This window comes from Dasypus novemcinctus, chromosome 13 (assembly GCF_030445035.2).
Source record: "Dasypus novemcinctus isolate mDasNov1 chromosome 13, mDasNov1.1.hap2, whole genome shotgun sequence".
NCBI classification, from domain to species: Eukaryota; Metazoa; Chordata; class Mammalia; order Cingulata; family Dasypodidae; genus Dasypus; species Dasypus novemcinctus.
In genome coordinates, this window is record NC_080685.1 from 45,036,409 (window position 1) to 45,062,287 (window position 25,879).

A 25,879-nucleotide genomic window follows, 5' to 3' on the forward strand; every position below is an offset into this window, starting at 1 on the left:
CAAAAATTAACTCAAAATGAACCAAAGACCTAAATATAAGAAACAGGACAATCAAAGTCCTAGAAGAAACCATAGGGAACCATCTTCAAGACTTTGTTAGGCAATGGTTTCTTAGACCTTATACCAAAAGTACACGCAACAAAAGAAAAAATATACAAATGGGACCTCATCAAAATTTAAAACTTCTGTGCATCAAAAGACTTCACTAAGAAAGTAAAAAGACAATCTAAAGAATGAAAAAGAGTAGAATATTTTTGGAACCCACATATCTGATAAAGGTTTAATTTCCAGAATCTGTAAAGAAATCCTACAATTCAACAAAAAGATAAACAACCCAATCAAAAAATGATTAAAAGACTCAAATAGACATTTCTTCAAGAAGATATACAAATGGTCAAAAAGCACATGAAAAGAGGCTTATCATCATTAGCAATTAGGGAAAGGCAAATGAAAACCACAACGAGATATCACTTCACACCCTTTGGAATGGCTGGAAAAAAAAAAGAAAAATACATGTTGGAGAGGGTGTAGACAAACAGGAACACTCATTCATAGTCGTTGGGAATATAAAATGGTGCAGGCACTGTGGAAAAGTTTGGTGGTTACTCAGAAAGTTAATCACTAGTTCAACATCACTAGTGATTAGGGAAATGCAAATCAAAACTACAATGAGATATCATTTCACACTTATTAGAATGGCCACTATTAAAAAGACAGTGAACTACTAGTGTCAGAAAGGATGTGGAGAGATAGGAACACTTATTCACTGCTGATGACAATGTAGTTAGCGGTAAATGTAGTAAAGCCAGTGTGGAGGACTGTGTGGCACTCCCTAAAGAAGTTGAATATAGATTTTTTGTGTAATCCAGTAATATCACTACTGGGTATATACCCACAAGAACTGAGAGCAGTGACATGAACAGGCAATTGTACACCGATGTTCAGAGTGGCATTATTCATGACTGCAAAAGATGGAAACAACCCAGGTGTCCATCAACTGATGAATAAACAAACTGTAGGGTATACAGACAATGGAATATTATGCAGTGGTAAGAAGATATGAAGTTGGGAGTGGATGTGGCTCAAGCAGTTGAGCACCTGCTTCCCCTATGGGAGGTCCTGGGTTAGGTCCCCTGTGCCTCCTAAAAACAAACAAGCGGACAAACCAACCAACAAACAAAACAAACAGCAAGCAAAACAAATGGAAAATCCAATCAGGGGAGTTAATGTGGCTCGGTGGTGAGTGCTGGATTCCACATACGAGGTCCCAGTTTTAATCCCTGGCCCTGGTATCTCAGGAAAAAAAAAAAGAAATGAAGTTGTAAAAGATATGACAACATGGATGAACTTGAAGGACATTATGTTGAGTGAAACAAGACTGACATAAAAGGACAAACACGGTATGATTGTGCTCTTACGAAGTAAATATATTGTGTAATCTTATGGAGTTAATAACTGGAATATGGGTCTCCAGAAAATAGAATAAGGTTAGAGAATGGAAAGCTGGGAGTTAACTAGTGCAGATTTGGTAAAAAAGATGTGTGTTAATCTTTGGAAATTAATATAAAAGGTGAAAGTATGACACAATGTTTGTAACTAGCAGTACTATTACATGGGTATAACAGTGGTTGAAAGGGAAATAGATTGTATTGTATGTGAATATATCTCACTAAAACTGCTTTTAAATAAATAAATAAGAACAGCCAGAGATAGCAGCTATGTATAGCAGGGGAAGCATGGAGAGATTGAGAGATGATGAATTTTCTGTTTATATGTTTATTATTATTATTGAAATAATGAAAATACTCTAATAATTTTTGAAGTGATGAATTCAAAACTATGTGATTATTGCAAATACCATTGGTTGCATACTTTGGATGGACTGTATGCTTTATTAATATGTATCAATAGAATTGATTTTAAAAAAGAAAGTATTGAATAACCATATTACACAGTCCCACTTCTAGGTATATATTTTAAAAATTGAAAGCAGAGACTTTAACAGAAACTTGCACACTAATGTTCATAGTGGTATTATTCACAATTGCCAAAAGATTGAAGCAACCCAACTGTCCATCAACTGATGAATGGATAAGTAAAATGTGGTAGGCACATACAATGGAAAAGGAATGAAGTTCTGATATATTTGACAACATGGATGAATCCTGAAGATATCATGTTGAATGAAATAAGAGAGACACAAAATGACAAATATTGTTTGAACTCCACGATATGAAATAATTAGAATAAACAAATTCATAGAATCAGAAACTAGAATGCAGGTTACAGGGGCTGGGGAGGATTAGGGAATGAGGAAAAAGCTTAATTTGTACAGAATTTCTATTGTGGGTGAAGGAAGAGTTGTGATGATGGTGATGGAAGCATAACATTGTGGATGTAAATAACACTACCAAATCATATATCTGAATGTGGTTAAAGGAGGAAATTTTAGGTTTTTTGTATATATTACTAAAACAAAAATTAAGAAAACTAAAAAAGAACGGGCTATGGATTAAACAAGTTGGCCATGGTCTTAGAAGGTACAGTCACAATTAACAGAGTGTCATGTATTTGGTGACCCTGAAATGGAAGGAGAGATGGGTTATGTACACATCAGATAGTTCCCCATATGTGTTATTGATAAGTGTTTTTGGTACATATTGAATTGTAAAGGTGTCAGCATATACCCAAAAATATAAATATACTACATTGTGCATTAAGGGTAGATACATAAATCGCAACAATCAGCAGTAGCCCGTAGTTATAACATTCTTTTACGAAGGTTAAGACATATGAATAGGGTACATTCATTACTTTAATAGAGGCTTCTCTGCCTGCTTAAGATGGAGTTGGTTAAGGAGGAGGATCATAGAAGTATCTGAGGCAGGATCAAAATGTTCTGTGGAAAACTTCTGGGTACACTGTAAGACATGGACAAAAAAGGAGATCAAGTTCCCAATATTTCTATCCTATGGTTACGATAATTTTATCCTGAAAACTTTTTAAAGGAAGTTTGCTTCTCTTCAAAGAAGAATCCATAGTGTATCTACTTTTAAGCAATGAAATCTTGAACTCTGATATAGATCAAGCACTCATTCTGGCTGAAGAGGAAGTAGATGGCTTGGTTTTCACTCCATAATAGGCCGATTAAAAAAAAGAATTGGAGGACTTCATGGTACATGGTTTGAAAATCTCTGCTGTAAGATTAATTATGTTTTAGTTACTAAACAAATTGGTTTGCTTAATTGCTTAATTTATGAACAAGTGAAATGGTGTAAGATATTTATAAAAAATGATGATTTTTAATTTAGTCACCCAAGGCAATTACAACAATTAAAATACACTTTCCAGAGTATGGATTCCTCAGTTTTTAATATAACTGTATGGAAGCTTCAAGACTTAGCTTTAGTCTAAGGAAGACTGTGCCATGCTCAGCCCCAGTCCCAGGCTTCTCTTCAACCTGAGATCTAATCGGCTTGTCCTCCCCAACGTGGTCTGGTCTCTTAAGAATAATGTCACTTTTTGACCCTAGAATGCTTTAGGAATTTCAGGTCTCTCATCTGTGTTCCAAGCAGCAGAAAATGGGATGAAGAATGAATAAAGATACTCCTTTTAAGAGATCTCTCAGAAATCCCACCCAACTCCTTAGAATTAAACAGCCAAAATTGAGTCACATGCCACACCTAGCTGTAAGGGACACTTGCGTGTTGCACTTAAACAAGACACATTGACACTCTGACATATTATCATCGTTGCTAAGGGAAAAGGAGGGGATGGTTAGTAGCAATTCTTCAATATTTGCACATCAATTGTAACAAATGTACCATCCACATGTAAAATGTTATTGAGGGGATTTGTCACATATATGCAAATTCCCTCTATTCTCTATATGACTTTTGTGTGTCCTAAAGCTTCTTTGCAGATAAAATTTAAAAAAATAAGATACTAGGGGAATATATGGAAGAAAATATGACTGTAACACAAAGCAACAGATCTTAGTGATGAAAGACACAATGCCTAAAAATTTAAAAAAAATTTAAATTTCAAATGAAAAAAATTGTATTTTATTGTTTTTTTCTAAAATTATTGTTTCATTTTCTTATTAATTTTACTTGGTTATTTTGTTGGCCTCATTTTTGGAGAGATTTAGGATCATAGAAGGTCACAACAGTGGCAGGGGAGGATCACTGGTGCAGGGTGTCCATGATGGGGGGGATGCATGGGAAGGGCATGCCTGGGGCACGCCTCTAAAGCATATGAATATGTTCACGTATTCATGGGGAATTATCTTGGTGGGTGGAGATTCACATAATAACTGAAAGAATATTGCATTCCCATCCTGAGCACTTCTGCTACAATCTCTAATAGGACAGTAAGAACCCCCTGAGTGCAAGGGCAGTATCTAGTGAAGGAAGACAGACCATTATGCCAGGCCCTTGATATTGATTATTGTACCTATGAACCTTGTCTTGTGAAACTGAAACTTAGCCTAGTATTATATACTGCCTGTGTTACGTCCTGAAAGTCTCCTTGTAGCTCAAATGTGGCCTCTTTCTATAAGCCAAACTAAATATATAAACACACTACCTTCCCCCCAGTGAGGGACATGACTCCCAGGGATGAGCCTCCCTGGCACTGGGGATTATTATCAAGCACCAACTAGCAACGCATCTGGGAAAAAAACTTGATCAAGAGGAGGAAATGGTACATACTAATGAGTTTTTGCATGCATCCTTGCACAGAGGCCATGCTAATTTTCTCTGTATTGCTCCAATTTTAGTATATGTGCTGCTGAAGCAAGTACAATATACTAATGAATTTTTATGGTTAAGAGGTTTCAAAGTGAGTTGGAAGGTCATTCCAGAGATTACACTTATATCCAGAAACTATAAGCAGGGCAGACAGCTCAGGAATTCAGCACCTTGTCAGTGGGCCTTACTTTGGAATTTATGCTCCCCAGTGTAACAAAGTTAGACTTATCTATAGGTTCTCTACATATGGTTCTTCTACCACTTTTATCTGAACCTATACTTAGCACTATACTTGATAAATAAGTGTCCCAGAGACTTAAATCTTTGGTTCATCCATGTGCCAGTTGAGCTCTGAATTTCAGCAGAGTAGGAATACCTACTATCCAGTTCACTGGACTCACACAGGACAACTGACAAGGAGATGAGAGGCAATGCCCATCCCAAGGAACAGAGAGTTTGTGCAACTGCAAGCAAGATAGCTCCATTCTGTGCCCCATGGGATCTAAGCGTCCTCTCAATTAGAAGTAGAGTGGGCATCACCACCCCCAAATCCTCAAGATTGGAGAATGAACAATGGACTAAAGTAGAACTTATTATTATTCTACTATAGACTTATTATTATTCTAGTAATGGAAGAACTCTTAACATAAGATATAAAGGCAGTGACCACCAGAGGTTCTGAGGGATGGGAGAGGGAAGGATAGGTATAATATGGGGGCATTTTTGGGACATTGGATTTATTCTGCATGACACTGCAATGATAGATACAGGCCATTGTCTATTTTGTCATAACTTACAAAATTCTGCAGGGCAGAGTATCAGCTATAATATAAATTGTAGTCCACAGTTAGTAGCAATGCTTCAATATGGTTCATCAATTGGAACAAATGTACAACACTAATGAATAATGTTGGTAACGTTGGAAAGTGTGGGAGCAGGACAGAGTGGGGCATATGGGAATCCCTTATATTTTTTTATGTAACATTCATGTAATCTCAAGCTTCTTTTAAAATAAAAAAATTAAAAATGATACAGTACTAAGATATACCTATATATTGTATTAAGTACCTATATTGTATTAAGCCATAACAACAAAGCAATGGTTGATAATTAATATCACACTTGAACACATGAAACAATAAGGATTTTAATGGAAATGTGCTTGGGCTGTAAGAACCAGAACAACAATTTGTTAAGTGAAGTCTGTAAGTAATCTAAAGCTACTTTAAAAATAAAAAAAAAATTATTTTAAAAAACTCATATAAGTGGAATCATACAATGTGTAAGCTTCTATGACTGGCTTCTTTCGTTCAGCATAACACCTCTGTGATTCACTGAAGTTGTTGCTTGCATCAACGCTCATTCCTTTGTACTACTGAGTAATATTTCATGGTATGAATGTACCATAGTTTATCCATTTACCTGTCAAAGGACATTTGGATCATTTCTAGTTCTGACAATTACAAAAGAGTTGTTATTCCTATATGAAATCATCCATGGATGTATTTTTATTATAAGGAAATTTTATTTGTTAATATGTTCTCCTCTTATATTGAACTACATGCACCTCCAGGATTTTGCTTGATTCAAAGCAAGCAGCATAGTATAATGGTTAAGAGTACTGCCCTCATGGCCTGTGTTTGAATCTCAGTTCTATGATTTAATAGTGGTGTGACACCAGGGAAATTACTAAACATCTCTATGCTTCAATTTCCTCAGCCTGGGAAATTTGGATGAAAAGATTATCTACCTCAGGGTGCTGTGAGGATTGAAAAATGAGCTGATACACGTAAAGTGTGTATTATGTAAGAATTTTATTGAACTATCCTGTGACTTTCCTGAGGTCAAAGCATTGTCTTACTCATTTCCCTATCCTTAGCACCTAGGGAGGTTCAGGGCAGAATACAGATGCTCATAAATACTTTTTGAATAAATGACTTCATCAATTTTTAAATAATCCCAACATATATAACTGCATATTCATTATTTTAAAATTCAACAAATGTTTATAAGCACCTACTATGTACCAGACATTGTGCAAGGAGGCACTGGACACAGCTGAAACATAAAATATTGAAGAAAATGAAACATTGTATTTTAAACTACTTTTCTCAGGGGTCTATCTTCCTTAAATAAAAATTCATCCCATGGAAATATTCTTTTATGGAAATGAAATAAAGAATGAATAGCATATTCACTAGTTTCAATGACTTTCTGAAAGTCATATTAATTTACTTTTCCACCCAAAGAGCAAAACAAAGATTAAGTAGAGGAGAGGAATTTAGATGAGGTATTTGAGTTCTTTTTCTTAGTGAAGATGATTTTAAAATCATTGCCCACAGAGCAGCGACAAAGTACTTTGTTTCCAATAAGGTTGCTGATTCTGAGACTGCCCCTATAATAATGCTAGTGAATATAATTTAGGCGGCATTCTCAGATTAATTGTAACATAATTAAATTTTACATTTTCTTAACTGTGGGTTAGTTGGTGTGCCTGAAATAATTAGATTATAGGGTGGGTCCAATTATTTGGTTCAAACAGTCAAGCACACCCTAAGGCTTAATTATCATGAATAAATCAATCCTATCCCAATTCATTGGCTGCCGCACCAATAACTTTAACTGTACTTGCACGGTGTAAGGAATTCACTGAGCATGCTAGGACTCATAATTAAAACTTTAAAATAACTGCTGGCTCTCCAAAGATGTACTGTGTTAATAATAGGAGGGTATGAAAAAAATATGCCAAATGTACGCTATGGGCAATAGTGGTAAAAGTCTGATGATATTATCTCATAAACAAATGTTCCACAAGGGTGTGGATGTTGGTGAAGGGTTGTTGTATGGGAATTCTACACATGTGCATGATTTTTTTTTTTAATCTTTGGTTGTGACTGTTTTAAGTTGCCAACTTTTGTAATAAAAATATACTAAAAAAATAACTGCAGATTCTCAGAGACTTTTCTTCAATGCAGTATCTGTAATTCTACCAATTTAAACTTCAGTTATATCTCTCCTTATACCGATCACGTAGGGATGAAATGTTTTTTACTTTGCTTACCATGATGTATAGATGTTTCATCCTTAAAAAAACAGACAAAAACTAGAAAAATCCGAGGGCTTTAATTAGATTCGGGTCTTTGTCCAGGGACATTTTTAACGCTATAGATAACAGTAGGACTGTTAGCAACAGTACGACTAATTAAAAAGATATTTACAACGGAAAACCTTTCCCCACTATCATTCACTCTGAGAAACACAGCAAAGTAAAAATCATGATTAAGCTACTGCTGATTTCGACGATTTTATTAGGCCACCAGTTTTCAGTACATAGCTAGGTTTTAAAAGACGTTTCTAAAATTGAAAGGAGAAAACCCAGGCATAGAGTAGGAGGTCTGCTACTTGTTTTGATCCTGTGAGCGGCGTTCGAGGGGCTTGAAAACCGAAGAGAAAGGCGTTAACTAGCGACTTAATAAGAGGCCCACTACAGAGGAAGCCTGCCGGTGTTAGAAATAAATAGAGCAGAAGAGATTTGAGGCCAATAAAAAATGACCACCAGGTCTCCAGTGTTCGCAGAGTTAGGGGCGGGGATTAGCTCGGATTCAAATTTAAAGCGGGAGGACCGCGCGAGGCTCAGCAGGTGCATCAAGTCCCGCTCACCCGTCCCCGCCCCGCAAGCGTTTCCGCCCCTACCTGCCCACAGGACCGGAAATTACCTAGCCGGGGAGCAGCCCCTCCATTGTTGTCAGTGTTTCAACAACGCGGAAAGCTTTACGCAAGTGCGGAGAGGAAGGGACGCGGGCACTGGTCTACCCACAAACCCTCCACGGTTCTCCATGCTCTTGGCCGCTGAGTCCTTTGCCCTTCACTCGCGTGCCATTGGCAACCCGGGGTAGTCGGAGGAGAGAAGAGAACTATAAAAAGAGCCCCTCAATCCACCACGCTTTATTGTCGCCTTCCCCTAAAGAGGGCGCGAAGGATAGCTAGCGCATGCGCAGACGACATTTCAGGCGCATGGAGAACATCGCGCGTGCGCAAAATTGAGACGGAAAATGAAGCAAAGGGGCTACGGCGAAATTGAGTGCGCTTTAGGAAGCGGAGAACCACAGGGGCCAGGAGGCGCGTGCGCAAGGACGAGGGGGCGGGGTCCTTCCAAGGGGGCGGGGTCCTTCCAAGGGGGCGGTCAGTGAGCTGCGTTGGCCTCGCGCGCCCCCTGGCGTGCGGCTGGGAATTGCAAGGAGCGGGAGGGGGCGGAGAGGAGGGAGGAGGCAAGGAGGACGAGAAGGGGGAGGGGAGCTGGAGCGAGGGAGGGTTTATCGACCGGGCGATTTTGGTTAAAATATTCAAAATGGCGGACGGAGGAGCAGCGAGTCAAGATGAGAGTTCAGCCGCGGCGGCAGCAGCAGCAGGTAATCATTACAGCATTTTACATATTCATATTCATACTCAACCCAGGCTCCCGCTGCCCCCCCCGCGACTTAGCATAATTTATTAGTACTCAGGATTATTATAATTAACGGCGAGGAGATGGGGGGCCGGGGAGCACGGAGCCCCCGCCGGGCGCCGAGCGGAGGGGGAAAGAGGCTCGGAGAGGCCAGGCGGAGGGGGAAGACAAGGGGCAAAGGGGGCTGCGATCCGCCGCCCTCCTCCTGCCCCTGGCCCACCCCGCCGCGGGCGCGCTCGCCCGCCCGCCGGCACCGGCCCTCCTCCTCCTCCTCTTGCCGCTGCCGCCTCCTCTTCGCCGCCGTCCCCGAACCTGAACGGGGCCGCGGGACCTGGGCTGAGAGAGAGGACAATAAAGACATTTTACATATTCATAGCTGCTGGGCCGGCGGGGCGCGGCGGGGCGCGGGCGGGCGGACCGGGCGACCGGAGAGCCGGGGCCGGGCGGACGCCGGGTGGGGGGGCGTGGAGGGGGATGGAGGTGGTGGCGAGCACAATGCCGGGGAGGCGGCGGGGCCGGAGCGGACCCCGGCGGCCGAACAGTCGCACGCGTGCCCGCCCCCCTTTCGCCCCCCAGAACCGGGCGGCGCGGAGCGGCTCGCAGCGGGGGGAGGCCTGGAGGGCCGCCGTGGGTGCGGCGGGGGAGAGCGCTCCGCCCGCGCTTCGCCGCCGTACGGGGGGCTGAGCGGGGCTGAGCCCCGGGGTCACGGCCCCGGGCACCTCGGCCGCGCCCCACTCGTCTCCCATGTGGCGGCCGGACTTGAGTCAGGCCTGCGCTGTAGGTGGGTAGGGGTGAAGGGTCGTGGGCGCTGCGAGGTCGCCGTGGGTCGGCTGGAGCGGGGAGCCCGCGTCAGGGTCCGCCTCGGCCCCCTGGGGTTTGGACCCGATTGGAAGAGGACCCTAGGGGAAAGTTCCCGCGGAGTGGGATTCTCTCCAGGGCCGCCCCATGTGCCTCGGACCATGGGTCAGCTGCCGCCGTGGGTCCTAGAAAAGTCCCGTTTCCCCTGTCGGCCGTGGTTTCGCCGGGGAGTTGGGTGGGAATTGCCTGGGGTGGTCTGAGGGACGGGGACCCTGGGGGGCCTCTTGTCCCGAGGTCCCAGAAGCGCCCAGAGGCCTCCCGAGAGCTTGCGTGTGAAGGGCTGCCCTCCTGCCCCTGCCCCAGGGCTGGCCTGACAAGTTGAAAATATTCTTGATTTCCCCTCTCCAGTTGGGAGTTGGGTAGGGACGGGGATCCTCCTGCCTGCTTCTGTGGTGGTGTTTTCTTGCTGGGTGCTGGGTCCTCTCTACTCTCTGCTTAGCCGAACCTCTCTCATTTGAATAATGTCTAATTCGGGGAGGTTTATATTATTGAAATGGCCGCCTGGCTTTCCCCGCCTCTCATGTTTAGTAATTCAGACCTTTAATAACAGCCACTCACAGCCCAACGGCGTGTTTATATTTTACATTCGCCCCATGTGCTTTTGTGGTTCGATATGATTCCTTTTTTTTTTTTTTCCTTGGCAATCCACGGGGCTCTGAGATCAAACCCAGGCTGTGCTGGGAAGAGAAGGGAGAGAACTAGGCCTTGCCTCCTCTAGCAGTTGCCTAGGCCTCCTGTTCTCTGCCGCTTGATTTATTTACTAATAACTAAAATGACTCCCCCCGCCAACAATCACACACATATCCCATCTCCGCGGGCAAAACAAACCCTCATGGGGCCTTACCAGCCTTAAAACAGCTCCCAGCTAAGCATCAACTCTGGTGGTTTGCTTTCTCTTAAAAAGACTTTCTTATAGTTTGCAGTAATATTGGGCCTAAGGAAAAAAAAATCTCTTCTCATTTTCAGAGGCTTATGGAATCTATTTTGATTTAGTACAAATAAATCACTTTGTTTTGGTGATAGCTCCACCCTCTCCACCCCCAAGTTAAATACTTTGAGGCTTTGTAAAGGTCCGCAGTATTTGTAAAACCAATATATTTTTCCTTTTTTGTAGGAGTTGTGGAATAGCCAAGTTATTATAGAAGTTCCACTTAATGGTATTTTGGTAATTTCTCAATGATGTGTTCCCTTTCCAACATCTTCCCTCTTCATTCCCACTTGAAATGGGGGCTGACATTAATTTCGTACTACCACTATCATTGACTGGCTTGTTTTATTTGCATCACTACTGAAAACAGAAATGGAGTTATGTTTTCTTTGAGTGTGTTGAGGTTAAGTTTGTGAAAATAGAGAATGAACAGGGGCTTTGTGCCTACCCTTATCATGGAACTTATTTTCTTCCCAACATACTGGTGCCTTTTCTTTAAGTTTTCAAAATTGATTTTATGTTTTATCTAGACTTAAGACAATTGGTCTGTGGAAGGCAGATTAACTTTCACTATTCGGAGGAAACAATAGTTTTGATTTTTGGCCTTTTCCTTGGTAAAGTTTTATTTCATTTTTATTTTGCATTGTTATAGTGTTTATTTTTTAAGTGGTATTGCTTTTCATTGGTAATTGTTTACCTCTGCTAGTCAAGGGAAGTACCAGACAATATTGTTTAACACTGACCTGTTAAACCTCTGAAATTATCTTAAGGGACTTTATGGTCAGTTGACAGCCACGTATTTTGTGGGACATGGTCTTCAGCTTAATTTTGCAACAAAATTCTGGATTTGGTTGGCTAAAAGTAAGCCAGTTTCAAATAATCACTTTTTACTATTTTTCTTCTTTCCCCACCAGTAGGCAGGTCCTGACTGCAGCAGGAAAAAAAAACCACTGTAGTTTTCATGAGAATGTTCAAGTGAATGACTGCTTTAGGGACCTAAAACATGAGTTGGGGTGGACCAAAAGCAGTAATATGATTTCATGTCTTAAATAGCATGTGTTTTTGCACCTGATTCCCAAGATGTGGTCAAGCTGATGATGTCATTGGACAGAGGACAAGGTGCAGTTAATTTGATTTATTGTTCTGAGGTGAAGTGTAGCAGTGAAACCTTCTCATAGGGAAACCATTTATCTCAGGACAATTTCCTTTATAGCTGCAATTTAAGCACTTTGAAGGCTAAAATAGATATTTTATCCAAGATGATAAAATGTACATTTCACTTTATAAACAAAATTTTACTGTGAAAATTTTTGTAATACAGAAAAGGATGGGTATTGTTGATGGGCCTTGCATTTTGGTTGGCTTTCTGTGCTATTGTAGAAATGCAATTTCTCAGATTCACAAATGGAGACGGGTAATAAATAAGGAAATTGTAGAAGTACTCCTTATGCAGGCTAAAGAAGAGACCTTACAATATTTTTCAATGAATAAAGCAGAATTGAAGAGGAGGACTAGAATATATTCTTAGGTTGAATTTATGGTGTTTAAAATAAGATAGAGTATTTATAGGAAAGCATGTGCTTTGGAAACTTTTTTTAATTCAGAATTTTTTCTCAGTTTGTCTTAAATTAGTCTGAACAAGATAGTGTGTTTTGATTTATTAGTGATTTCAGAATTGTTCCATTGCCACTTAGAATTTTTGACATATTGGTAGATTTTTCTTTTTGGGGCTTTTCATCATATTTTTAACTAGTTTATATTAAAGTGATGATTAAAATGCTCTGGGAATATGGTAAATTGCTGTGCCTTATTCCTCATCTTAACTTGTGAACCAAGTTTGATAAAGTGTTTTTGAGCCTTCATAAGCTTATAACCTGCCCATCTCCTCTTGCATCAATCAAGGGGCTTCCCAGAAGTCTCGGAAAACCCTTCTTAACATGCCCCCCCATGAATGTACTTTTGAATTAAGGTCTTGAAAATTCATGTGACAGCTGACCGAATGTTTTTAATTTCTAAAGACTCATACTGCTTCTAAGCTATTATTGTAAAAGTAATTTTAACCCCTTCCTCCAAAGTAATTTCTAATTCCTGTCATTTTGTCATTGTCAAAAATCCCAGTAGCCAAGGAAAAAACAAACTGTGGTTATTACTCAGGTTTAAATGGTGTGTTCTGCCATATTTTTAAATTTATGCTCCTCTGCATCCGTAGGTAGTATAAAACAGAAGGAAATAAAATGTTTCATTGCTGCCTATGTTGAGGTAACTTATGCACCTGGCCAATGGATTTTGGAGTAAGTTCAGGGCTCAGAATGTTAAATTGTTCTTATCAAGCCACCAAAGCTGTTTAATAGAGCTTGAAAATCTTAGGCGGTATAATACTATGGTTTTAATGATAGAATTGGAAATTTGCCTATTGTTTTCCATTATGAAATGAAATATTTGGAGTGTTTCTTCAATCTTTCTTTAGCTTGAATTTAGTTGTGTTTTTAAATTGTTCTATTTCCTTTGTGCATGGAGGACTGTAATAAGACTGATGGCCTTATTGCTACTGATAATTTTGTTTGTTTTTAATATTGAAAACATACAGTCTTTGCATATTAGTCTTCTCTCAAGCACCATTAAAATTAATTGTATTTAAAATTACTGATGTGTGACTGTCATTAATTTGTTCTTATTCAACATTATGGTTTGATATTAAAATTTTTTCTGATTAGTGGACAGATTTACTATGAAGCCTAATTTTAAGCAGGGATATGTATTTCCCAGTGGATGTGATTGCATTTAGAACTATTCAAATGATTATTGTTTAGAGAATAGAACAACTCACAGCCAAAATATGACCCTTTCTGGTCACCCATGTTCCTATTTCTGATGCTTCTTTTGATACTCAGTGCCTTAGCAAGCATACTTATTCTTTATTTCTTCAAGGAAATCTAATATTGGACATTGGAGATGAAAGTTATGGATTTGATTCAGTGACATATCTGCCTTATTTGAGTTTCTGTATATCTCCCGAATGAATTCTTTCCTTTTCGTTTTTTAGGAAACTCTTTGGGCCAGAATTTGAGTGGAATCAAGGTTGAAAGAGGTAATATTTTAGGTTCACAGAGAATAGCACTTTCCTTATACAGCTTTTTCTTTGGCTAAACATTTTTTCACATTATTGGCTTTTGTAAATAAAGGTAATTGAATAAGTTTTTAGATTTGTAGTTCTTAAAAGAAATAATTCAGTTTTATTTTGTACTGAAGTATTCTGACTATGGTGTAAATTGGCAATGAGCTTTTATAAGTTTTCAGCAATAATAGCAATGGAAATAAAAATAGCATGCATGGAGTCATTGCCTGACATACTGATTCATTTACAGTCTTTTTAGAATTTGGAATACGAGAATTGTGTTGTGTTTCAGAACCTCTGATATGAAGAAACTCCTAACATAATACATGTGGTTTATAGGGTTGTATGTGTTTTTACTATAGGATGTTAATTTATTGCATATTGATAGGTTATCTTCTTTGAATACTCAGTGACTGATATGCCTCTTTTTTAAAAAAATGTTTTGTTTTTCTAATTAAGCAAATGCTTAAGCTTTTAATGTTACCTAAATTTTGCTGATAGGGCAAAATTTTGCTGAGTGAAAGAAGTATTTTAAAAGTATTGTCCAGGAAACTGGATTATTCATGCAGAAGAGGAAGCATTATATTAATTAAAAAGATTAATGCAAAAAACAAAACAGTAAACTCAATATGGGCACTGGTAGTAGCTTTACTTAACCTGCAGAATTGAAAATCTGCAACTACAGTATAACCTGTCACGTGATCTGTTTCATAATTCTCTGTTTAACTTTATTGGTTTTTATGTTAGAATTATAGCAATAGTGTAGGAAATTAAGTAAGTAAAATAGTAAAATATAGTTTTGTTTGTTTGGTTTTTTTAATTAGTGAGCCTTCTCTTTTCAATAGAAGATGTAAACAGGAATATCTTGGAAATGAGCATAATGTGTGTGTAAGATACTTCACTTGTGCTCTAACATTTGGTTGTCTTAATGAAATTATACTGACTGGCTTTTTGCCTACAGAGTGAATTTGCTTTTCTAGTGAAAAGTCCTTTAGGTATGCTCTTGTTTTAGTAAGCTTTTTTAAAGGTATGCTTAAGGGAAAAAAATGCCTTTTTTTCTTTTTCTTTTGCTGATTCATACTGCAGCAAGCATAGTATAATCTTTTTTTTTTAATAAGAAAAGTAGGTTTACAGAAAATCATTCATAAAATTCAGAGATCCCATATACCACCCCATTATTATTTATTTTTAAATTACTTTTAATTGATTAAATGATAATATCTGTGCCAAATTCATAATATAATCAGAGGCATGTAATCTAAAAATGATAGCATTAATAATGTAATAATGGTCACTTTTTACTGTCCCTTTTGATTTCACCTTAGTTTTGTTTTGCTAAAATGACCTTGCTTCTTTTTTAATAAGAGAAGTTGTAGGTTTATCATACACATAATATACAGAGTCCCCATATAATTGTATTGGTGTAATCAATTTTTAACGAGTTTATCTTAAACATTTCTTAGCTTAGAAAAAGTTTCTTCTATGTACCTGGTTCTATGCTGTCCTTTTTGGAGATAACAAGGCCTTACAAGACTCCATCTGTACTATAGAGGAGTCTGTATGTTTATTTAAGTAGGGAAAATTTTTTATGTATATAATTAGATACTAAAAGATGTAATAGAAAATGAAGGCAGAGTAGAGATCAGGGTGTTTCCCTCTTAAAGAACCAAAGCATGTAAGAATGTTATAACTGGAAGGTAATTTAGATACAGTCTATCTTAAAACTTTTACAAATGAGGAAATGCTTTTACAATCCTTAGTGTCCACACTCACTTAGCTGGTAAGTGACAGATCTGATAAAAACATAAGACATTTGACTTTCTGGCTACCCTCACCTTTCCTTCTACCACATTGCTGCTGGCCTGAGAAGTTTAAAAGGCAAAAAGAATTTAGAAGAATGAGAAGACAGGAAAGGGCATTGCAGGGGAGGTTGTGTTCAAGATTGTGCTGTATAAAGGATTCAGGCATTTGTACATGTGCAGGGAAGCTATTATTTTTGAACTAAGGAATGATGAGATAAAAGTGATGTTTTAGGGTTAGTGTGACAGTGTGCAGGACGATTTGAAGTAGTAGGAAGAGAGAGATTAGATCCATGGAAATTAGTATATAGAAGTTGAAGTATTTGATTTATTGAATAATTGCTTGTAAGTACGATACCCTAAGTGCTGCCAGAGATAAAACATAATAAGACAATGTCAAAAGACGTTCAGTCTAATAGTGATATTGGGGATGTTTTCCAATTACATCGCACAGAATAAGAACCTTTGGGAGAAATTCTTGCCTGGTGTTTATAGTAGGAACTGTTTTATTTCTGAACCATGAGTTTGTTTTTAGTCTTATGGACACCGAATTGTTTCATTGACTTACATGACAGATACATAGGTGATTATGTTATATTAATGCAGTTTTCTTAGACTTGCTCCCAGTTCTGTTTTATGTCCTTACCTTTGTTTTGGGTGTCTTTTATTGCTTCCATTTTAAATTCTTATCTTGTATTTTATGTGGGCTACCTTATAGTCCTTTTATAGTTTTTATAGGGAGACAGTTATAAATAAAATAAAATTACTATAGCCATGATATAATGATAATGTCTATATTTTAATAATGCCTTAAAATTTATAGCAGCACTCTCATTTTCATTACTTCATTGACCTTTTCAAGTAAGTATTATTATACCCATTTTATAGTTCAGTAAAAAAATGCTCAGATTAAGTGACTTTGACAAGCAGTAAGTGTGACTGAGGAAGAAAGAGAAGATGTCCAGGTTAGCTCTTACTTAGGCTGTGTATGGAGAGTCATGACAGGCAGATTTGGACTCTATTGTGGAGAACTCTGAATGCTCTATATTAGTGCTGAAGTTTGATTATTATTTGCTAGGCAGTAGGGGGTTGTGGAATTTTGTTGTTGTTGTTCTGGACAGTGCTGTGATCAGAGCCCTAAATTTAAATTTAGAATTAAAGGGATATCAAGGTTTTGAGCATGGGTTACCCAGAGATGAGTGGTGCCATGAATAGAAATAGAAATGGATGAGGGCAACATTTAGAAAATACGGTAATGAGTTCAATTTTAGGCCTATTTGAGACATGACTGGGTGGACCTTAAAATTTAAGTTTTGAGTTCCTTGTTAAGATTGAAAATTTTTTTACTGAATTAAAAGTGTGATAAATATACAAATACTAGGGTTGAGATTTATACTCATACCACTACGTGTGTGCACTGAGCATTGAGTTTGGACCTTATAAATTCTAGACATCTTATTTTGGCACTCACACTGACTTCTGTGTTTGTTTCCTTCAACAATAAGGTGGTGATGATACCAGTGTTAGAGGAGTGCTGTGGGGAGTAACAAATTGATAGCAGAAGCCCCTGCCCCCCTTTTTAAGAGAAGTTGTAGGCTTACAGAAAAATCATAAAGAAAAAAAAAAGAGTTCCCATATGCCCCTCCCCTTCTGACAGTTTTCCTTATTATTAACCCTTTGCATTAGTGTGGTACCTTTATTACAACTGATCGAAGAACAATGTGTTTATACTAGTAACTACAGTCCATAGTTTACATTAGGGTTCACTATTTATATTGTACCGTCTTATGTTTTTGTTTTTTGGGGTTTTTTTTTTGTTTGTTTTTTCCGTTTTTAGTCTAATAAGATATACAGCCTAAAATTTCCCATTTTTATCAGAACATTTTAAAAAGTGCTCTAATACATGAGCACAAGAGTAAAATCAGCAATTTTGTTAATTGTGCTCCTGTAGAGAAGAAACTTCAGCAGCAGCTTGATTCTGTACCTTATTTTAGGTTGTCCAAATACCAAGTGCTACCAGCACCCACGGAGCGTGAGTGTACCCTCATGATACTCTTCCTAAAACATTTTACAGTGGGGATGTTGCATTATGTAAAATCTAAACTTTATTTGATTTCAAGGCATTCTATAATCTAGACATGCATTCTTATCTCCTCCTACTTCTTTAAATGACATAGTTCATCTTTTCGATCAAGGAAGTCCTTTCATGGGCTCACCACAAACACAGCATTTCTTTTTATCAGATTTTAATTTTGTTTATGTCTCCCTAAAACTTTTAAAGAGCTCTTCTGGAAAGGTACCAGTATTTATTTTGAGGTTTGCTTAGGCCCTTCTCTCCACCCACCACCCAGAGTTCCATCCCATTAAAAGACACATGACCTGAAAGGAGATCTAGCTTTGGTCAGGCCTTTGCTCACATTGCCCCCCTTCCTTAGAAGTACATGTATGTGGGATTGTATAGTGAAAAGGGTACAGGGAGTTGAGAGACTTGAGTTTCTATATTACTAACTAGGTTTTTGACCTCATGACAGGTTACTTGACTACTAATTTCCTCCTTCCCCCCTACTGGGGAAAAAAAAAAGAGGAGTCTTGAACTTTTAAAAGCCATTGGCATTTCTTCTTTAATGAATTTTAGGCAGAAGCTTTAAATGTATAAAAAGTAAAAGTTGAGCTGTTCTGACTGAATTTAGGGGTTGCAGGGAATGCATTCTCTTCATTCTCGCTTTGCTGTGCACAGTGGCTGGTAAGGTACTCTCATGGAACTCTCCTGCTGGGCATTTGAAAACTGATGTCCTTTTCTTTAATATTTTTATCACAAGGCACCTATCAATCCACTATTCTTCACAAATAGTCCATCTCTCAAGTCTGAGCTTTCCTACTTTCTCTGAATTTAGCACTTTATGTTCGTTTGACTATTTTGCACTTGATTTTTACACAGTCTTACTTCTCTAATTTATTTATGTCTTGTCTTCGTCCTAAGATCCTTGAGAGCAGGAACACATTGTTAGGGACAGAATAAGCATTTAATAAATAATACATAGGTCCCGGGCTCAATCCCCAGTACTCCTAAAAAATAAAAAGGGAGCAGGTGTAGCTCAGTGATGGGGTGCCTGTCTTGCATATACGAGGTCCCGGGTTCAATCCCTGGGACCACCCATGGAACTTGTTCAGCATGTAAAGGCCTGGGCCTCACCTCCAGTACAGGTCTGGTCATCCATAGTTTTAAAAAGGTTTATACATTAAATGATTACTTGTTGCATTTAAAGATTACTTGTTGCCTAGGATATGTTGGTCAATGGTTTATAATTAATGCACTGAAAGGTGCTATAATGAAAAGGCAGTTAGACTGAGAACTAGGAGACCTTGTTCCTTATTCTGATTATACCACTACTTGCTTTATGATCCTTAACAAACCACTTAACTTCTCTGATCCATAGGATTCTAATTGATAAAATTAGTGCATTGGACTGGACAAGTAGTTTTCATACTTTTTAAAAGTTATGTAATTCTTCAGAAATATCTTTTGGGGAATTGTAATGACCATGACAGATAACTGAGTAGCTTCGCTTTCATCTGAATACTATTTTAATAGACTTTTAAGAAAATAAAGCATGATAGACATGATTCTATCTTAGCAACAGAGCTAAGTCATGTGAGACAGGTAGTCTGGAAAGGTGGGATTTAAATTTTAAACTTGATCCATCCTACTAGAATGTGAGTGAACAAGGGCAATAAACATATTAGGAACTATAGTAGTTTTCAGGATAGGCATGAATTTGATTATAATTAACTTGACTGGTCCTACTTCATTCATTTAATTCAGCAAGTATTTATAGAACTTCTCTTGCCATGCACCCAGCCCTGGAGATAGTGTGATGAATACAACAGCTACCTTTTCTGCCCTCCCAAAAGCCTGCAGTTTCTAGGGGAAGTAATATATTAAGTAACACTGTTCATAGTTCATTGAGAATAAAGTATGGGAGGTTCTGAGTACCCTGTCATTTGGACAAGAGGAAGTGACATAAAGGATAAGTAGGAATTAATCAGTCCAAGGCTGGGAGTGGGAAGTGGATAAACAGTAATGCATGCTTTACATGCATTCTCATCTTAATCATCGCAGTGATCCCACGAGTTTATAATGCTGTCGTCCCCATCTTTCAGGTGAGGAATCAGAGGCTTAAAAAGGCTAAGTGGGTACACCTCGGTCTCTAACTTAGTTTGCTTATGGCATTAGGCAATTAAGTGCATTATCATGTTCTTGACCGTTAACTTCTGCTTCAAGCTGTTTGAATGATGAAGAATATACCAAGTAGAATCGGTGGCTTGCAGAATTTCTGCAGCAGGATTTAGAGATGAACGACTATTATTTCTTGAGTTTATCCTCAGTACTCTTTCTTGCACAGTTCCCACACTCAGATTGTGATCTATATTCAATTATTTGTTCTTATCTCTGTCTTGCAATTTGGAAAAATGGATAATTGATTACTGGATCTAATGTTAACCTAACTTTTGGGCAGTTCCATTTGCCGATTAAAACAACATCTTGAAGCTGTTGGTGCACAAATTGCTGGTCCTGGAAACCCATAAATCCAACAGAACATATTGAATTTCTGTTAAGGACTGTATTTTAAACTGAAGCTAATTACAGATGTTAACATCCAGGTAATTTTCATTTGGGCCATCATTTATACTTTTTATTGACATAGTTAGCTAGATAGGAAATTAGAACTTATTATAAATACATACTATTTGATTAACACCTGCGTTTTAAAATATTTTAATGTTTGTCCAATGGGTTGTGACTTAAAATTGATAATCACCCAAATACTGTGGATTTGTTTATTCCTCAGCTCCCCCTCCTCCACAAGCTGCTGTTAAACCAGAGGTATAGCTTTCAGTTGAGGAAACATGACAGTTGATCATTGTTTTTGATTAGAAGTAAGCCATTTAGTTTGATTAGAAGTAAGCCATTTAGTAGGTGATGGATAGGTTTTTGTTTTTGGTATTCACCAAACCTGTCTTGGTATGATTCTCTTTTTATCTATCTTTGTTGGGTTTGTAGAGCTTTTGGATCAGTAGATTAATGTATTTCATCAGAATAATGAAATTTGCAGTTGTTAGTTATCCAAATATTTTTTCTGCCCCTCTGCTCTACTTCTGAGACTCCCATTACATGTATGTTGGGATGTTTGGTGTTGTCCCATAAGCCTCTGAAGCACTTTAGTTTTCCCCCTCTGTTCTTCAGATTGGTTCATTTCTATAGATCTATCTTTAGGTTCACTGATTCTTCTACTATCTCAGGTTTCCTCTTGAGTTCATCTGTGAATTTTTCATTTTGGTTATTTTTCTTTTCAACTCAATGATTGACACTTTTTTTTTTTTTAAGATTTATTTTTATTTATTTACTTCTCTCCCCTTGCCCCCCCCCCCCGCCCCGTCCCCCCCCACCCCGCCCCTTTTGTCTGTTCTCTGAGTCTGTTTGCTGCCGTCTTCTTTGTCCGCTTCTGTTGTTGTCAGCAGCATGGGAATCTGTGTTTCTTTTTGTTGCATCATCTTGTTATGTCAGCTCTCCGTGTAGGCGGTGCCATTCTTGGGCAGGCTACACTTTTCTTTCACGCTGGGCGGCTCTCCTTATGAGGCACACTCCTTGCACGTGGGGCTCCCCTACGCGGGGGACACCCCTGCGTGGCACGGCGCTCCTTGAGCACATCAGCACTGCACATGGGCCAGCTCCACACGGGTCAAGGAGGCCCGGGGTTTGAACCTCAGACCTCCCATGTGGTAGACGGACGCCCTAACCACTGGGCCAAGTCCGCTTCTACTTGTTCTTTTTTATGACTTCTTTTTCTCTATCGAGGTTCCTTATTTGTTGCATCATTGTCATCTTGTTTCTAACAATTTCCTTTAGTTCTTTGAACAGATTTATAGTAGCTGCTTTGAAATCTTTGCTAATATATATAATCCCAGTCAGAGTCAGTTTTTATTTTAAAATTGTTTTCTTTCCTGAAAATGGTCATACTTTCCTTTTTCTTTGCATATTTAATAATTTTTATTGAAAACTGGACATTTATTGTAAAGTGGATAATATATTGTTACAACTCCAGTTGCTGTTTTATTTTTTCTGATATTATTGGTTTTAGTTTTAACAACTTGCCTGAACTTAAACTGTGGAATCTGTCTCCCCAGAGGTGCGCAACTGTTCATGTCTGTGCTCAGGTTTTTTATTCTTAGTCTGGTTTTCTAGCATTCACCCCTGTGCCTGCATGGCGTAGTTGGTCAGCCAGCACTTTAGAAAGAAGTTGTGTTCAAACTACTTCAAATCTCTAAGACTTCTACCTTCTACCCTCTGCTCATCAATCTGTGGGTTGGAGCACACATTCCAATTTCTCAGTCTCAGTTCTCAGTCTCCCTTGGCTTTCATTTTTGCCAGGTTCTCTTGGGTCTCTTGGGTCTTCCCTGTACATGTGTAGTTTCCTAGTCATCCAGAGGTGTGTGAAGAGCTTATCTTAGCCCTTCTATGGTTCTCTCATTTCCAGAATTTCCCTGTTATTTCTGGCTCACCCCAGCCACGAACTCAGCCTTATGCTAGCAAAGCTGAGGTTTGTTCTTTTTAGTTCCCAACTGAGTTGGCAAAGTCATGTATTTTTGTCCCTCAAAACATAGCTGCTGGATTTTGCTGCCTGCTCTGGTAAAATGATTATTCCCACCCACTGATCTGGGGATGGGGAGGAAGTAGGAGCAGCCCCAGTAAAGAAGGTCCCAGACTCCTGTTCTCACCCAAAGTTCTAGCAATTTTTAAGAAATAAACGTTTCTCTGTTTTCTTCCCTTGATTAAAATCCAGTGTCCTGAAATGATTGTTTTACAATGTTGTCAAGTTTTATTCTTGTTTGTTTTTTTTTTTTTTTTTTTGTGATCTCTTTATAGCACTGTAAGTGGAAGTTTTGCCTCTTTCCCTTCTGCTTTTGATGCCTCAGTTATTCTCCATAGTTGTGATGTGTAGCTCAGTGGCATCACATTTAACCTAAAAGTGTTCTATGGTATATATGAGGCTGAAGGAAGAATGGAAAGCAGGGAAAAGAGAAATAAGAATTTAAATAATGGGTGCCATTCTGTCCCAACTTCCATAGGCCGTATGCCTTAGCACAGATGTGAAATGTGTCATGAATCAGACCTTAGTAATTCTCTGTTCAACTTGTTTTTCCATTTGGGGGCATTTCACCAATCTCTGTGTGATTCTTATTCTGTAGTCCCAACATGGTCCCCAAATCCAAACCATTTCATCTGCTTTTCAATAAAGCACAGTGATCTCTTACTAAAAGAAAAGTGGCTGCATTAGTTTTCAGCTATCATCTTTCTTACTAATACAGCAGTTTTCAAAGCCTGTCTCTAAACCCTGGGGCTACCTGGGACCTTTTCAGGGAATATACAATGTCAAAACTGTTTTCATAAAAATATTAAGACATTATTTGCCCTTTTTTACTGGTCAACATGTGCATAGTATAAAAGGAGTGGTGGTTAAAAATGCTGGCATCTTAACACAAAGCAAGGCAATGGTATCAATTGCTACTGGTATTCACTGTAGTCGTCATTGCTAAGCACTCACCGAAACAAAAATGTTAATTTCATTTAAGGATGTCCTTGATGAAGCAGTACAAATTATTAATTTATATATCTTGACCCTTGAGTAAAACGTCTTTTTTAATGTCCTTGGTATCAAAATGGGAAGACACATAAACTACTTCTTTGTACCATCTGACTGTCTTGAGGAAATGTCCTTGTGTAATTGATTTATGAGCTAAACAACCACTTTTTTTTTTATGGAATACCATTTTTACTTTTAAAGAACAACTGTTGCACAAACTATGGCTATTCAGACTTGGTTGTCTGGCAGGCATTTTCTATGTTACAAAACCAAAAATGTTACAGAATCATACTGGGGTAAGAGATCCATTCAAAACAAAAGATCGACTCGTGGATTTCAGTGTAACAAAATATGGAAAGTTCCTTGATGAACTTTCAGAGTCCATATTGCAATTAGCCTTGAAGAAACACCACTTGTCAAGTTTTGGTGTAGTATCAAAGAAAAATATCCACAATATCTGAGGAGGCTGTTAAAATACTCCCCTTTTGAACTACACATCTGTGTGAGTTCATATTTTTCTTCATATGCTTCAACCAAAGAACATATCAAAACAGATCAAATGGTGAAGCAGATGTGAGAATATAGCTGTCTTCTCTTAAGCCAGACATTAAGGAGATTTGTAAAGATGTAATAATGGCATTCTTGTAAGTAAAATTTATGGTTTGGAAAATGTGACTTTTTTTCATAAAATGTTATTTATGTTAACATAATGATTAACAAATATTTTTAAACTTTCTCACTTTTTATTTATTTATTTTTTATTTTTTAGGAGGTACCTAGGATTGAACCATGGGAAGCAGGCACTCACCACTGAACTATACCTGCTCCCCTCTTTATTTTTAATATGGTATCAATAGAGATAATTCAGATACAAAAAACTCTTTTGGTCTTTAGTAATTTTTAAGGATGTAAAGGGGGTCATCAGACCAAAAAAGTTTTAGAATTGCTGTACTAATGTGTTTTTATACATAATTTGGACTTGACCCCCAGCAAAATTGAGCTTCTGCTGTAGTGACTGTTAGGACTGGGGACTCTTTATACCTCTGGGCATAGTATTTTCCCCATGTTTTTATGCCATTCATTCTTAGGTTTCTGCAGTGAAAATACAAACAAAACTTCTTGCTCCTACTTTTGCAAAGGAAGTTGCCGTTAATTCACATTTATTTATTAAATGTTTACTGAGCACCATTTTTACCATTTAAGTAGTGAGTAAATAATGATGTAGATGCTCACAATATAATGGGTGAAACATTCCCATGCTATCTTAAAACAGAGGAGAGAACAGAGCTTCTGGGTCTTTGAGTAAGGAGTTTTGTGTTCTTTCCTATGGTAGAAGTAAATGAAAACAGATGTGATTAGAAAGGAAAGGGTTACACCATTGCTAAATGTTCCATGCGTATTCTTGTAGTTATTTTTGTGGATATGTATGAGTTTATATATACCCTGTTTAACCATGCTGTACACCCTGTTTAGTTGTTAAGCTGTTTGTCTCTGAAATATTTTCCTTACATTGTTGTTACGCCCCTTTCTTTCACCTTTCTGCCCTGCTCCCCCACCACACCCGCTCCTACTCTTGAGTGCTACCTCATGCTCTTAGCCAAAAAGAATGCTTTATTGGCAAACTGCAAAAAATTATACATACATACTCATGTGCCAGTCCCTGCAGGAAGTGGTGAAAATCCTCTGATGTTATGAGAGATACCTTAAACATCACTGTAGCCTGAGAAGATGAATTAACAATTTTCTGTTACTGGAAGAAATCATGGTATGATTTTGGGAATTGGCCTAGCATAGTGAATCACTGCCAACTCATGCTGCTGGGATCACATCTTTATGGTTATATACTGCTATAATGGCCAGTATGATACTGGTTCAGGTAGTGAGCCCATTTCCTGGAATGGATTCGTGTGTATATGCAGACACACACACATACACGTGTACACAGATGCCCAGTACATACAGTTTCATACTCACACCCTAGATGTGTGTGTACCCTCTTGCATGTGCACATAATTAACAAAAAAAAGTTATATATATCCTGTTATATAACCTGCCTTTTTTACTAAACGATTTTTCACAAATATCCTTCCATGTTCTTACACGAAAATTTACTTCATCCTTTTTAGTGATAGCACAGTGTTTTACTGTATTGATGGACCATTTTACTTACTTGCACAAAAAGGTGTCTTTTTTTGGAGGGGAACTAGATTGAGCATAAGTTTTACTCTCCTTGGTCTTTTTTTTTATTTTTTTTTATTGACTTTGTAATAATATTACATCAAAAATATATATGTGAGGTCCCATTCAACCCCGCTCCCCCACCCCCCCCTCTCCCCCCCCA

General features: G+C 38.3%; 1 protein-coding gene and 1 non-coding gene across 6 annotated transcripts in view; one reads left to right on the forward strand and one right to left on the reverse strand.

Annotated features, from left to right (window-relative positions):
- Window positions 1-4,696: 4,696 nt before the first annotated feature.
- On the reverse strand, window positions 4,697-4,804 carry LOC111765639 (U6 spliceosomal RNA). Its single transcript, XR_002797937.1, has one exon. It is a non-coding gene; the product is annotated as a U6 spliceosomal RNA (small nuclear RNA).
- A 4,222-nt stretch (window positions 4,805-9,026) lies between these two features.
- POU2F1 (POU class 2 homeobox 1) overlaps window positions 9,027-25,879 on the forward strand; it is a 228,439-nt gene continuing 211,586 nt past the window's right edge. For 2 of the 5 annotated variants that reach the window (XM_071207557.1, XM_071207558.1), the window contains exons 1-2: window positions 9,080-9,160; window positions 14,025-14,069. In XM_071207557.1, coding sequence (XP_071063658.1) covers window positions 9,100-9,160; window positions 14,025-14,069 — 106 coding nt within the window. In that variant the 5' untranslated portion in view covers window positions 9,080-9,099. Of the gene's footprint in view, window positions 9,161-14,024; window positions 14,070-25,879 lie in introns of all 5 variants that reach the window. The other 3 variants (XM_058310069.2, XM_004464714.5, XM_004464715.5) reach the window with 3 other exon arrangements.